General features: G+C 40.6%; 1 protein-coding gene across 3 annotated transcripts in view; it reads right to left on the bottom strand.

Annotated features, from left to right (window-relative positions):
* LOC116055741 (retinal-specific phospholipid-transporting ATPase ABCA4) overlaps nt 1-12178 on the bottom strand; it is a 37968-nt gene that overhangs the window by 10680 nt on the left and 15110 nt on the right. The window contains exons 12-28 of one of the 3 annotated variants that reach the window (XM_035999445.1): nt 11490-11687; nt 8884-9089; nt 8625-8801; nt 8035-8257; nt 6997-7218; nt 6459-6663; nt 5786-5863; nt 5405-5638; nt 4513-4690; nt 4233-4364; nt 3890-4029; nt 3493-3630; nt 2016-2194; nt 1579-1684; nt 828-1033; nt 384-438; nt 140-220 (exon numbers count right to left, since the gene is read on the bottom strand). In XM_035999445.1, coding sequence (XP_035855338.1) covers nt 140-220; nt 384-438; nt 828-1033; nt 1579-1684; nt 2016-2194; nt 3493-3630; nt 3890-4029; nt 4233-4364; nt 4513-4690; nt 5405-5638; nt 5786-5863; nt 6459-6663; nt 6997-7218; nt 8035-8257; nt 8625-8801; nt 8884-9089; nt 11490-11687 — 2758 coding nt within the window. The remainder of the gene's footprint in view (nt 1-139; nt 221-383; nt 439-827; nt 1034-1578; nt 1685-2015; nt 2195-3492; nt 3631-3889; nt 4030-4232; nt 4365-4512; nt 4691-5404; nt 5639-5785; nt 5864-6458; nt 6664-6996; nt 7219-8034; nt 8258-8624; nt 8802-8883; nt 9090-11489; nt 11688-12178) is intronic. The other 2 variants (XM_035999450.1, XM_035999452.1) reach the window with 2 other exon arrangements.

Raw genomic sequence — 12178 nt, 5'->3', positions numbered from 1 at the left:
TTCTTTTTATTCAACAAAGGAATGTTAAATCGGTGTCTTCTTACATCACATAATAGACTCTAAATCCTCTTGAATTACAGAAATTGATACGTTTTTCCCACAACAGCATTTGTCCAGCGCTGTAAGCTAAAAATGTCACCTTTTGGTGGTTCCATATCAATTGCCACTCTGTTGTATCCACAGAGACTAGCTCGAGAGATCTGTCGCAATGAGTTCTTGTCTGAGAGAGTTGGAAAGTGGGATACAAAGAATGTGGTTCACATGATGACGGGCTACAAGAGACACAACTACACATTCAGACACACGACAAATCAACAGGATGAGAAAGAGAAGTTAACGGAAAGTACTACAAAAACAAATGTGTGCGTTTCTTCTTTTTTTACCTGGTGTACATTTCTTGTTGGTTGCATTCCCATTAGCAGTGACCTTTAGGAAGATCTACAAAAAATAGCTTATGTTATTGTCAGGATCCAAGATTAAGTGATGCTCTTTATTACAAAGCCTTGTGTAACAGAGCCTAATCACTGTAAAGGTGAATATCAGGCAGTGTTTGTATAACAGATTGTCCCAATTAAACTCTTCTTTTCTGTTCAAATTGTTGTTTAGCACTGAAAATGAAAATATAATTTGTACTTCAATAACTAAGAATCTGTCTTATTCAGGGGGGCAGTGATTGTCAGTTTGAACTATTGTCTTATTTTCTTAAAGTCTGGGACTATAATGTAAATTTGTAATTTTTTTGTTTTATTGTCCTAATAAATCAAAACTGCATGTAGTTGTTAAATATAAGCAGTCCTACGATTCCAGCTGTTATTATTTCCACGCACCTCCTCCAGCGATGTGTCGGACACACCGAAGCTGCTGAGGCCGATGTCCACCAGGGTTTCCTCCAGCTCCCTGAAGAGGCTTGCGTAGGCCTTGGGCTTAAAGTTGCGGTTAGGCAGCAGGTAGGTCAGCTCCTGGCCGATGGCCTCAATGAGACGAGCCTGCGGCACGTGATGGTGGATCAGGGCGGTGATGCGTTCCATGTTACCTGGAGATTAGTGGTAGAGGATGATTTTGCTTTATTTCAACGTTCATCATACGCTAATTGCTTTGATTGTGTTATTTATTATCTTATTGCGTGCTCGTTACTTATACTTTTTGAAAATGAGGCACTAAAGAATGTAAACTAAGCAGCACCATTGGTAATAGTAAAATATCTCACAACTGACAGGTGGCATGTTACTGTAAGTAGAAATATGCTGTAAGAAAAGTAAGAGTGTGTGCATAATCACAGCAGAGAATAAAGAAAAACAGAAGAAAAACACATTAAATCACATCATGTGGTAGGCAAAACTAAAATGAAAACTGCATATCAAATTGGCCTTTAAGAGGTCAGTCAACACATGGTGTTTCTAGGTATGTTGGCAGCAGACTGACTATAATCCAATGCAAAAGAGCTTTTCATCAACATGACAAAGATACTATGCTCCATTACAGCATTCATTTAGACGTTGAACAGACTTAAACAGGTTCAAGGAGATTGGCAATGCACACCGATCTCTGAAATAACTACAACACAATAATGGAACATACCATCCATCTGTCTGTCTGGAGGCCGGCTCTCCTCCTGGTCCACTTTAAACTTTGAACACTTTGAACAATTACAGGAGCAATCGTCTGTACGGTCACAGCTGGCCTGTCGGACAAAATGTGATTGGAAACCACCATTTACTCTCCTGCATGTATTTCTACTCGCTCTTAGTCTCACTGGGACTCATTTATACACAAATCACAAAGGGAGTCGTAAAGGTGAAACCACTGTATTAGTCGTTAGTTGTTAAATATAAGTAAATGAAGCTAAATTTCTGTTTCATATGCAGTTCTAGTCAAACAAGAATTGAATTCTGGCAGTATAATAAATCCACCTTTAACCCAAATTCATACTTATAACTTTTAAAGCTACCTCTCTGTACCATTTAAAGCCTAATGCACACAAACACACACAAGGCTCCGTTTTCATAAGTCCCCACCTTTGGAGTGTCATGTTTCATTCGTCGCACAACAGTGAGGTAGAAGCCAGCGCCAAAACAGTTCTTGAGGAAAATGGGGGAGCCACAGCAGTAGAGGCGACCCTGAGAGATGATCGCCACTCTGTCACACAGCAGGTCTGCCTCGTCCATGTGGTGGGTGGACATGATCACTGTGCGCCCTGCAGCATGGGACAGAGAGACACGATGACCAAAGGAAAAATAGAGAGATATGAAAGAAGGACAAACCTTCCTTCTTACCTTAATCAAGATCTAACAACACTGCTGTGCTGTGAAATACTAAGGCAGGAAAAAAGCTCTCCATTAAGTTTTATTATAGAGATTTCAGTACGGCTGCACTGAATGTGGTATCATAAATTAGTAGGTCCAAGAATATATATGACAGAATTGGGATATTTAAACGGTAAGCATTTGTCCTTTAGAATTTAAGACAGAAAGAGTCTATTACTTTATACATAACAGCTTTAGGTCAGAACTTTACCGTTTTTTGGGTATCAGGTTTAGTGGAACAACTGTCAGACTTGTGGTCAATATCGGCATCAAGGATGCAATTTCTTTTTTAGATTATTTTTTTGGGCATTTTCAGCCTCTATCCTGATAGGACAGCAGAAGACAGGAAAGGGGAGAGAAAGGGGGGAATGACATGTAGCAAAGCGCCACAGGTCGGAGCCGAACCCAGGCCCCGAGTAAACCTCTATATATGGGCGCCCGCTCTACCAACTGAGCTATCCGGGCGCCAAATGATGCAATGTTTTGAGAAGGACATAGGTTGAATTATTTGTGGTCTGACCAGAAAAACCTGTCAGGTTTGTTCATCATCTAACCTCTACATGTCATATAATACAGCATGACAAGCTACACTGCTACTGTTTATAATCATCAAGGGAACCTAATAATGTAACTTCATTTGTGATATGAAGGCAAGGATATTAATGAATTAATGAATTACTATTAATTAAATTATTCATGATACTATCATCTAATGAACTAAAGTAATTTAATGAAATATTTTCCACACTTTAGCTGACTACAAACAGTAGCAGTAGCAGTTATTACAAATGCACTATTATGTTAAACAGCTTGTTAATGTGACAAAAATGAATTAAAATAAAATTAAAATAATGAATAAATAAAGAAAACATTTAAAAAGCAGTATGAACTACTACCTATTTTTAACAGCTGGATTGTGTCCATGGCATAACACATTTCAAGGCGTCATCCTATAAGTGCTTTATTGTATGTGCATGATGACGATTATGATGATTACAATTAGAGCATAATATAAGACCGTAAAGGTTGGCTATTTGAAGGGACAACTGCAACCATTATATTGGATACTGTAATAAACTTATTTTAAGTTTTGGTATCTGTTTACTTTAGGGGCTAATGCAGAAAACCTCTACAGTACCATGACATTAGGGCTCTATACCGTCTTCTAGCCAGCAGGGGCCAGTCTTACCTGCGCGGTATTTGAGCAGCAGGTCCCAAATGGAGCGCCTGGAGTAGGGGTCCACCCCAGAAGTGGGCTCATCCAGGATCACCACCTTGGTCCCACCAACAAACGCCAAAGCAACTGATAACTTCCTCTGCATGCCCCCTGGATTAGAACATCATAAAGTACTGATCATAAAGTGTGCACATATCAGTGTATGTGCGTGTGTGTGTGTGTGTGTGTGTGTGTGTGTGTGTGTGTGTGTGTGTGTGTGTGTGTGCGTGTGTGCGTGTGTGTGCGTGTGTGTGCGTGTGTGCATGTGCATTCTAGGTGTGTGCCATTTATTTAAAAACAAAAATAAATCAATACAAAATTATCCATATACACTTATTTATTTTGGATGAAGAAGCAGAACCAGACAGACCTGAGAGGTTCTGGGTCAGCTCATCTTTCTTGTGGGGAAGACCCAGATCCTGCAGCACATTCTCTACCTCCTCCTCGGCCTCTGCTATTGGACGGCCTTTCAGCAGCGAATAGAAGAGGATATGTTCTGCTATAGTCATACTGACAGAACCAAACAAAGAGGGGGAAGCAATAATCCAGTTACAACTAAAGAAATGTACTGCAAGCATGTTTTTCTGTTTATTTGGTTGTTGTTATTTTTTTATTACACTGTATGGTGATAAATACTGTGGTAAATATAACATGCAATCTACCAAAAGTAAGTATTTGAGTCCTATATTCTAACTGTGTGGAGAGTTACATACTGCTGAAAAAGGATATTATGTTGAGGGCACATTCCCAGAGACAAACGGATGGTGTCCATGTCTGTGCGGATGTCCTTGCCATAGATGGTGGCTGTCCCGGAGGTGGGAGGGAACATACCGGTCAATATGGACCTGGGAGAGCGAGACAGAGAGAGAGAAAAATAAGTTGAGCGAAACACAGTGTCCCCTAGCTACATATTGACACTGCAAAAGTCAACTGCAGAGAATATTAGACTATTTTCTACATGTTCTTCCCTTATGGTTGTTGTGTGTGACATACATGGTTGTGGTCTTCCCAGCACCATTGTGGCCCAGAAAGGCAGTAATCTGGCTCTCATAAAAGCTGATGCTAAGGCCATCCACGGCCGGTGTAGAGCTCTTGCCAAACACCTTGACCAGGTTCTGGATGCAAACACCCTTCACCAGGTCAGCTGGCTCTGCTTCAAAGAATGGCTGACCTGCAGACAGCAAAGACAACCACGTATGTGTTACTCATTTATCTGGACTAGGAGTGAACACTGCTTCTGGACCGTTTGAGTATTTAAGAAGCAAAATGAAATCCACCATAATGACGGGGCACGTCTTTCAAGTTAAAAAAAAAGCAACAGAATGTAAATGAAAAGTTTACCAAATTACCACATAACACACCATATCCCTTCATTTTCCCAGAAATATAAACAAAGTAAAGAAAAAGAAATATACACAAAGTAACAAAAGTGTTACTTTGTGTATATTTCCCAAATGTGTATGAAAGACACATATGACATCAGGCGACTGGAATGTCATCCAGTGTAAAAAAAAAACCAGTTTCCATCATTTATTAACTAAGCATGAAACTGAGAAGCTAACAGTATATGTGTTCACATATACCAGCAAGTGCAAACACACACAAGGGCACTGAGTTCCCACACAGTGAATCTGATTGGCAGAGAGGGAAAGTTGCAATTTGTTCTTCAGAAATCAGAAAGAAGCAGAGATGCTGATAGATAAGTGCAGCTGTAATGTGTTATAATAAAACCATAATAGAACTGTGTATCTTTTACCCTGTGATTGAGTGCAGCTCTTCCAGGAAGTTACAGTGTTATCTTTTTTTGGTTATGAATTTAACAAATTGCACCTCTCTGTGTAAGAAAAACAGCTTTGTAGACAGAACCAATGTGTAAATATTGTACCGTCTGTTTCCTGGTTCTTCTCTGCTTCAGCCTGGTTCTCCTTCTCCAGCCCGTCACGCTGAGCCAAGTGTTCACATGAGTATGTCTCCTCCAGAGTCGGGGCTTTCTCCTGGTCATTCTCCTGGTCATTCTCCTGATCTTGGTTCTCCTCCTCCTCTTGCTTCTGCTGCTCTCCTTGCTCTTTGTGGGCCAGGTTATTAAAGCCTTTTTTATTCAACTCCAGTTTGTTGTTGCCTTTGGAGACAAAAGAAAGAATTTTAATACTGACTTAGGGCTGAGTTCGGTACATTACGTCACAGGATAACAGTCTTCCTCCTTAACATACATCTTGTATGCACAGTATGTGAATAGGGAAAATGGTAGGTAAGTAAGTTGGCTTACCTGAAGCTGGAGCCACACTGTTGATCCAATAACAAGGCAGGAAGGGGAAGTAAAATGGTCGACCAATTCCATACTGGCCTGTAATAAAAACAGAAAAATAAAAGAAAATAAAAAAATACATGCGCAATAGTGAATATGTGAATAAATCCAGTGGTGGAAGAAGTATTCAGATCCTTAACTTAAGTAAAAGTACTAATACCACATTGTAAAAATACTCTGTTACCAGTAAGTCATGCATTGAAAATGTTACTTAAGTAAAAGTATGTAAGTATCATCAGGAAAATATACTTAAAGTATTAAAAGTAAAGGTACTCAATGCAGAAAAATCCTCACATTTTAGAAACTGGAAACAATCAAAACAATTATGTGTTTAATCGGCTAATCATTTCAGCTGGACTTTTGTTCCATTATATTGTTGGGTAGTTTAAAGTACAAAAATGTGTTTTGTGTGATGTAACTAGTAAAAAAGTACAACATTTCTCTTTGAAATGTAGTGGAGTAGAAGTAGAAAGTGGCATGAAAAGAAATGACTCAAGTAAAGTACAAGTACCTCAAATTTGTACTTAAGTACAGTACTTGAGTAAATGTACTTAGTTACATTCCACCACTGAATAAATCAAATTAGTATTTGTTTTGAAAGCAAAAGTTGCCATACACTCTCTAACACACTGACCAGGGAAGACATTGTCCAGGTACCAGGCCAGCACAGCATACAGCACAGTGTCCAGGCCCATCATACAGATGGAGGTGAGAAAGCTGAACTCGTCCCCCTCCAGAGGGCTGGCCTGGATGTTGTCCCACTGCAGACCCACGCCTTGCTCTTCGTACCGGGACAGGTACTCCGTCCCAAAGCCAAAAGCCACTTGGGACAGCAGACTCTGAGGGGAGAGCCAATAGTCCTTCAACCATAGTCACTGAATAAACGAAACTGAAAATAGGACCATGAAGTGTATATAACATAGAATGTGTCACTTTTAGTCTGGAGTTTGATTCGTTATAATGCTTTGGCTCCTTGGGATCTAATAGGTCTGTGATACAAATAAGAAACAACAACGTATCTGATAGTATAAGTGGTAGGAGTCAAGAATTAAAGATTCTGAACACATCCTGTGCTGTAGCTAAAATTCAATAATGACAGTATACACAGTAGCAATGTTATTATTTGAAGCATGCTCGCTTGATAGAGGCAGATGCTGAGATGTGACACCCACCACCAAGATCTTCATGTCCTTGGTGATGCGGTCTTGCCAGGCGAAGCAGAAGATGTGCGGGAGGTAAAGGGCAAAGTAAACAATGCCGCAGCAGGCAGCTGCCAGGTTGGCCTGGTTGAAGAAGACACTGAGGAGGAAGCATTGCATGATGGTGGCCGTTGTGAAGGTGAGCAAAAAAAGGAAGAGGATGACGCTGCTGCTGTAGTTCAGTACCCTACCTCCCTGTAGGCCAGAGACAGAGAAACACACAGAGTGATGCCTTTAATTAACATGCACTGAAACTGCATAGGAATACTGTCGGAGAATGACTTGTTGTTCAGACAAGAAAGCATACATGCTGTGGATGTAGGAGAAGGGCATAGGGATTAATGTAGAGAACCAAACAAAAAAGTTGGTAGGGGAAGTGAAAGAGACACAATTTTACCAAAACATATTTGAAAAATATAGAAACATATGTATGTTAAACAGAATTTAAAAGTAGATTTCATGTGAAATAAGGGCTAATAAATGCTACATTGGTGACATGCAATATAGACATTATTTGGGTAATCTTGGTATAAATCATTGCTATACAACTATGATCCACTAGAGGTCACAACAGTCCATCTTACGACAACATGTCAGCTGAGCCACTGGCTGACTCCAAGAGAGACTTGTGACTTTTACAGTGGTACAAGTGTTAATTATTATCCAGCAACCCATTCCTGCAAAGCTGTTGACATAATTCCCATGATGTCATGGTATTGACAGTTCCTTCATTAATGATTCATTCATTCATCAAGTATGCAACCAGTGAGTCATTACTATATCAAGGGAAAAGATCTGGTAATGAATCACAGTAAAACTGGGTGACATTTATATCCAGAGAAGTTAACATGTTTAGAGACATGCACTGCATTCATATACTGTATACTTTGCATTATCAGTGTTCTCCCCACTTGGGCCCCATCAGGTATTCAGCCCCCTTTTTTGTATAAGACTAACTAAATTGTGCAGGAATGAGGATCTTTAGAAGCTTTTTGAAAAAGCCTTCCTTACTATGATAATGGCGGTGAGGAGAGCAGTGCTAGTGCCCATCATGAGGAAGCTGTCAATAAACCAGGTGGACCAGATGACGCCGTTGGTGACCCCCATGGCCTTCAGGGTCTCCTTCAGGCGGAGTTCCTTCTCCAGGACAATACTCTTGACTATCATGGACACAGAGTAGACCCAGGCCAGTACCATGAAGATGGGGAAACAGCGGTTTAATGTCAGCATGAAGCTGGACAGAAAAGGGGAAGGCGAAAAAAGATGGAAGAGGACACAGTTATTAAAACGGGAACCAGCAACAAGATGGCTGACTGGCCCTTTAGATAGGCCAGGTAAAACACACCTCAAATAATTATCACATAAAAGTTTTTCAAAGAAAAAAAAGCAGGAAAAATGTCTAATTTAAAACAAAGCCCACAGCTCTCTGCTTGTGTGATTCTCACAATCTATCATGTTTACCACCAAAAAAGAAGTTATCTAAATCATAACTGTAACTTCAAAATCAAATGAAAGAAAGTCAACAATGAATTCTGCTATGGCTGTTTAATGTGATTGAACTTTGTTTAAAGCTACTACATGATCATATATTTTTCACTTACAGATCATCCACATAACAAGGGTAGGGCATCTGCTGTAGATAAACACCCAGTGGCCACTCCTTTCCAGTCTGAGTCTTAATAATCCCATGCTCTATTATATCCTGGAGGTAAGCAAAGCCGCCCCAGACATAGCGGAAGTCATCCATTGGATCGGCTCTGGGGCCAGGGTCCCAATACCTGAGCAATACACACATATTTAGTATTTAAATGTATCACCAATAAACTAAACCCATCATTTACACTTGACTTTGATTCTAACCTGTCTTTGACCTTATTGGTGCGCTCCACTGCATCAATATCCATACGGATCTTAAACTTAACATGAGGCGGGACATTGGTGGTCCAAGGGTGCATATCTACGAAGACAAGGCCGGCCCAGAACTTGCTGTCCTCCAACAGGTCCAAGGCCCGATAAGTGACGGCGTCCTCGTCAGGCACAGCCACAAACTTATCCAGGAGCACACACTGAGTGAGGGAGAATGAACAAGAGAGAGACAGCCAAATAAATGGAAAGGTGTTAGACAAGGATAATGCCTGGGTATAAGCAGAACACCAGCCAAACAGAAGTTTAAGTGCTCTCTGCTTAACAGAATATTGGATTTCCCTTTGAAAGTTAACTGCAAGATCAGTTTCCTTTTACGTCACTTACTTGAGCTTACTGTAGTAGTAGTAGTATTACCTTTAGTTTCACATACACTGTAGCATAACTGTAGCCAGAGGGAAAGAATCCAGGAATCAAAAGTACTTCTCAAAACATTTTAGACACATTGCTAACCTTGATAAAGTCAAACATGTTGCCAATTAATCTATTAAAACAGTTACAGTAGCTATTAATACTGATAAGTATTTGTATCAGTAAACTGATACGATTGCATGTGAAACATGGGTTTCTTATGCAAAAGGTATTCAGAAAAATACCTCAAAATGCCCTCAGTGGTCATTTCTTTGGTCTTAGAATTTAGCTAAACCATAGGTCAGTAGACTATATTGTTTTAAACAGCCATGGTAGTGGCTCTGTGAAACTGTACTGTGGACACAGTAATGCTTTAAGTTAAATGCTAACGTCAGTACTGTGTACATGTACTGACAATGACAATGCTAACATGCTGATGTTAAGCAGGTAGAATGTTTGCCATATTCACCATCTTACTTTAGCGTGTTATCATGCTAACATTTGCTAATTAGCACTAAAAGCAAGGTACAGGTGAGATTGGATACATTTAGATTTTGATCTGATTACAATTTATCCTGAGGGGAACATAAATATCTGTTCCAAATTGCATGATAATAAATCCATAATTTTGCCAAAAGATTTCAGCCAAAACTGTAGACCTCATGGTGGCGCTTGAAATGTCAGAGGATCACAAAAGTCAATAGGATAAATACGAATGTCTGTACAAAATTGTGTGCCCATCCATCCAGTAGATGTTGAAATATTTAACTGGATAAGTAGAAATTTTGACCTGCTGGTGGCGCTACAGAAAGTCATCATGGATTCATCCTCTCGGGACCATGAATGTTTGTACAACAGTGAATGGCAATGCATTTCTATAGTTATTGAGATATTTTAGTCTGGACAAAAGTAGACTTACCGGTCAATAGACTGACAAGGCCATTCCTAGAATGGCTAAAATTGTGAAAAGCCCAGAGTTGCCAGTGTTGGCTCAAGTCACTATGAATCACACGTTGCACCCACATTTCCAAAGAAGCTTCAGAAGTGGTTGTCTGCTCCCTGCAAAACGTGTCTGATATAGCCATTCACTGTAGGCTAATGCCAATAGAGAGGGACCTGATCCAAAAGGAAACACTCCAAAACAACAATTTACCTCTAAGATCCCATTCACAGATACCCCCAAACCCCAAAACAAACAAGCCTGCATCCAAAATACATGCATATATGCATTTACAGACACAATGTACACTAAACACACCCAACAAATTATTCAGAGACCCTTAATTTGCACAGATACACCTACTAACACTGCAGCCCCACTGTGGTGAGACACACATGGCTACCACCAACGTGCAGCCAACCAGCCATCAAGCCCACGGTCATTGTTGTCGCTTTATAAAGGATGGTGGATGGAGTGACAGCTGTAGCTAATCGGCCTCAATCGTTCCCACTCTCCCTGTCACACTCAAGTGCTGTAAGCTTCAACTTGGACAAAAACAAAGAGCACTAACCATCCAACCAGCCATGCCCCAAGGTGCCCCCCGTGTCACCCCCCAGTGTGGTAGGCCTCTCATTCCGATTAGCCTTCGCATGGAAAGGGGTGATTTCAAATTGCATTGGTCTACTAAATGTGCAGGGCCTTCACAAGAGAAGGTTTGTGATGTTTTTTTCTGTTTTTCTTTTACCCTCTACTCCATCAGCAGTAAACAAAAGAGACTCGACAGCTAGTTTGTTGCTCTGGCTCTCGCCCACCTGGGAAGATTTCCATGTCTCTGGACGGGCGGACAAATTGCAGAGCCAACTTATCTAAATGCTCACATCACTTTGAGAGTGGTATTGGGCACATAGTGGTTAGCCAACCAAGGTATTGAAATCAACAAGACTTGTGCTTAATTGGATTATTTCATGAATAGGCCCGTCCTAGAACTTGACATCTCAGGTGGAGAGAAATGTGGAAAAACAGTTCACATTCTAGCTGTCAGAGCCCAATGAGAGAAGTTAGTAAAAACAATCCTGACACCCTATTTACATCTAAAGAGATGTGGAGGCCCCTTTGACTTTTCAGTATACTGTAGTTCTGCATGCTGACACACATTCCTCAAAATCCAGGCAGTGGTATTTGAGAGGCAAGTAACACCTTCTACAAGATGAAGCAAATGCTAAAACGATGTCTTTTAGTGATGTCAACTCACATCCCCATATTGGTTGAGCATCCGAATGACCCGGTCAGTGAGGTTGAAGATGTCTCGCCAGTCAAAATCAGGCACGTCGTCTGGACGGTCCTCTGGTGACCCGTTGTACAGGAAGTTAAGGATGTGTTTGGAGGAGAACGGCGCCTCCTCTAGACTCCTGTCAATGAAATCCATCACCGATGGATTGCAGATGGAATCCTGAAATAAAAGGAAGTAGGCTTTATTTACCCTTGGTGTTTTTCCTTTAAGGAAGATGTTGCTAAGACACCAGTAGGAACACAATAAACATTTCATAACCCAAGAAAACCAAAAGGAAATAGGAAAGAAAAAGCAACACATATGCAAAAAGATCAACTTAGTCAAAGCATTAACATTGTTATTTAGATTTGTCTGTTATAGAAAAAGGCTAGAAGAAGAAAGGTAGTTAAAGGGGAATTTCAGTGTTATGCAACCTGGACCCTTTTTTCCCATGCATTTGTGTCTAAGTGACTAGTTGTGGCTAGTTGTGCTACAGCTAAAAATAGATCCTAACTCTTCTTGCCATACACTGCCCCTTGCAGACCATCGGGTCTGCAGTGACCATTTTAAGCGTGGATGACTACTGCCGGCCAAAGAGGAGAAGAAATCCTATAACAAGAAAAGAAGAAAAATGCTGTTCCAAGAGTGGAGAGCTGCAGACAGAGTGGAGG

The sequence above is a fragment of the Sander lucioperca genome, chromosome 1, assembly GCF_008315115.2.
Source record: "Sander lucioperca isolate FBNREF2018 chromosome 1, SLUC_FBN_1.2, whole genome shotgun sequence".
Classification (NCBI taxonomy): domain Eukaryota; kingdom Metazoa; phylum Chordata; class Actinopteri; order Perciformes; family Percidae; genus Sander; species Sander lucioperca.
This window is presented reverse-complemented; position numbering and strand designations above follow the sequence as displayed.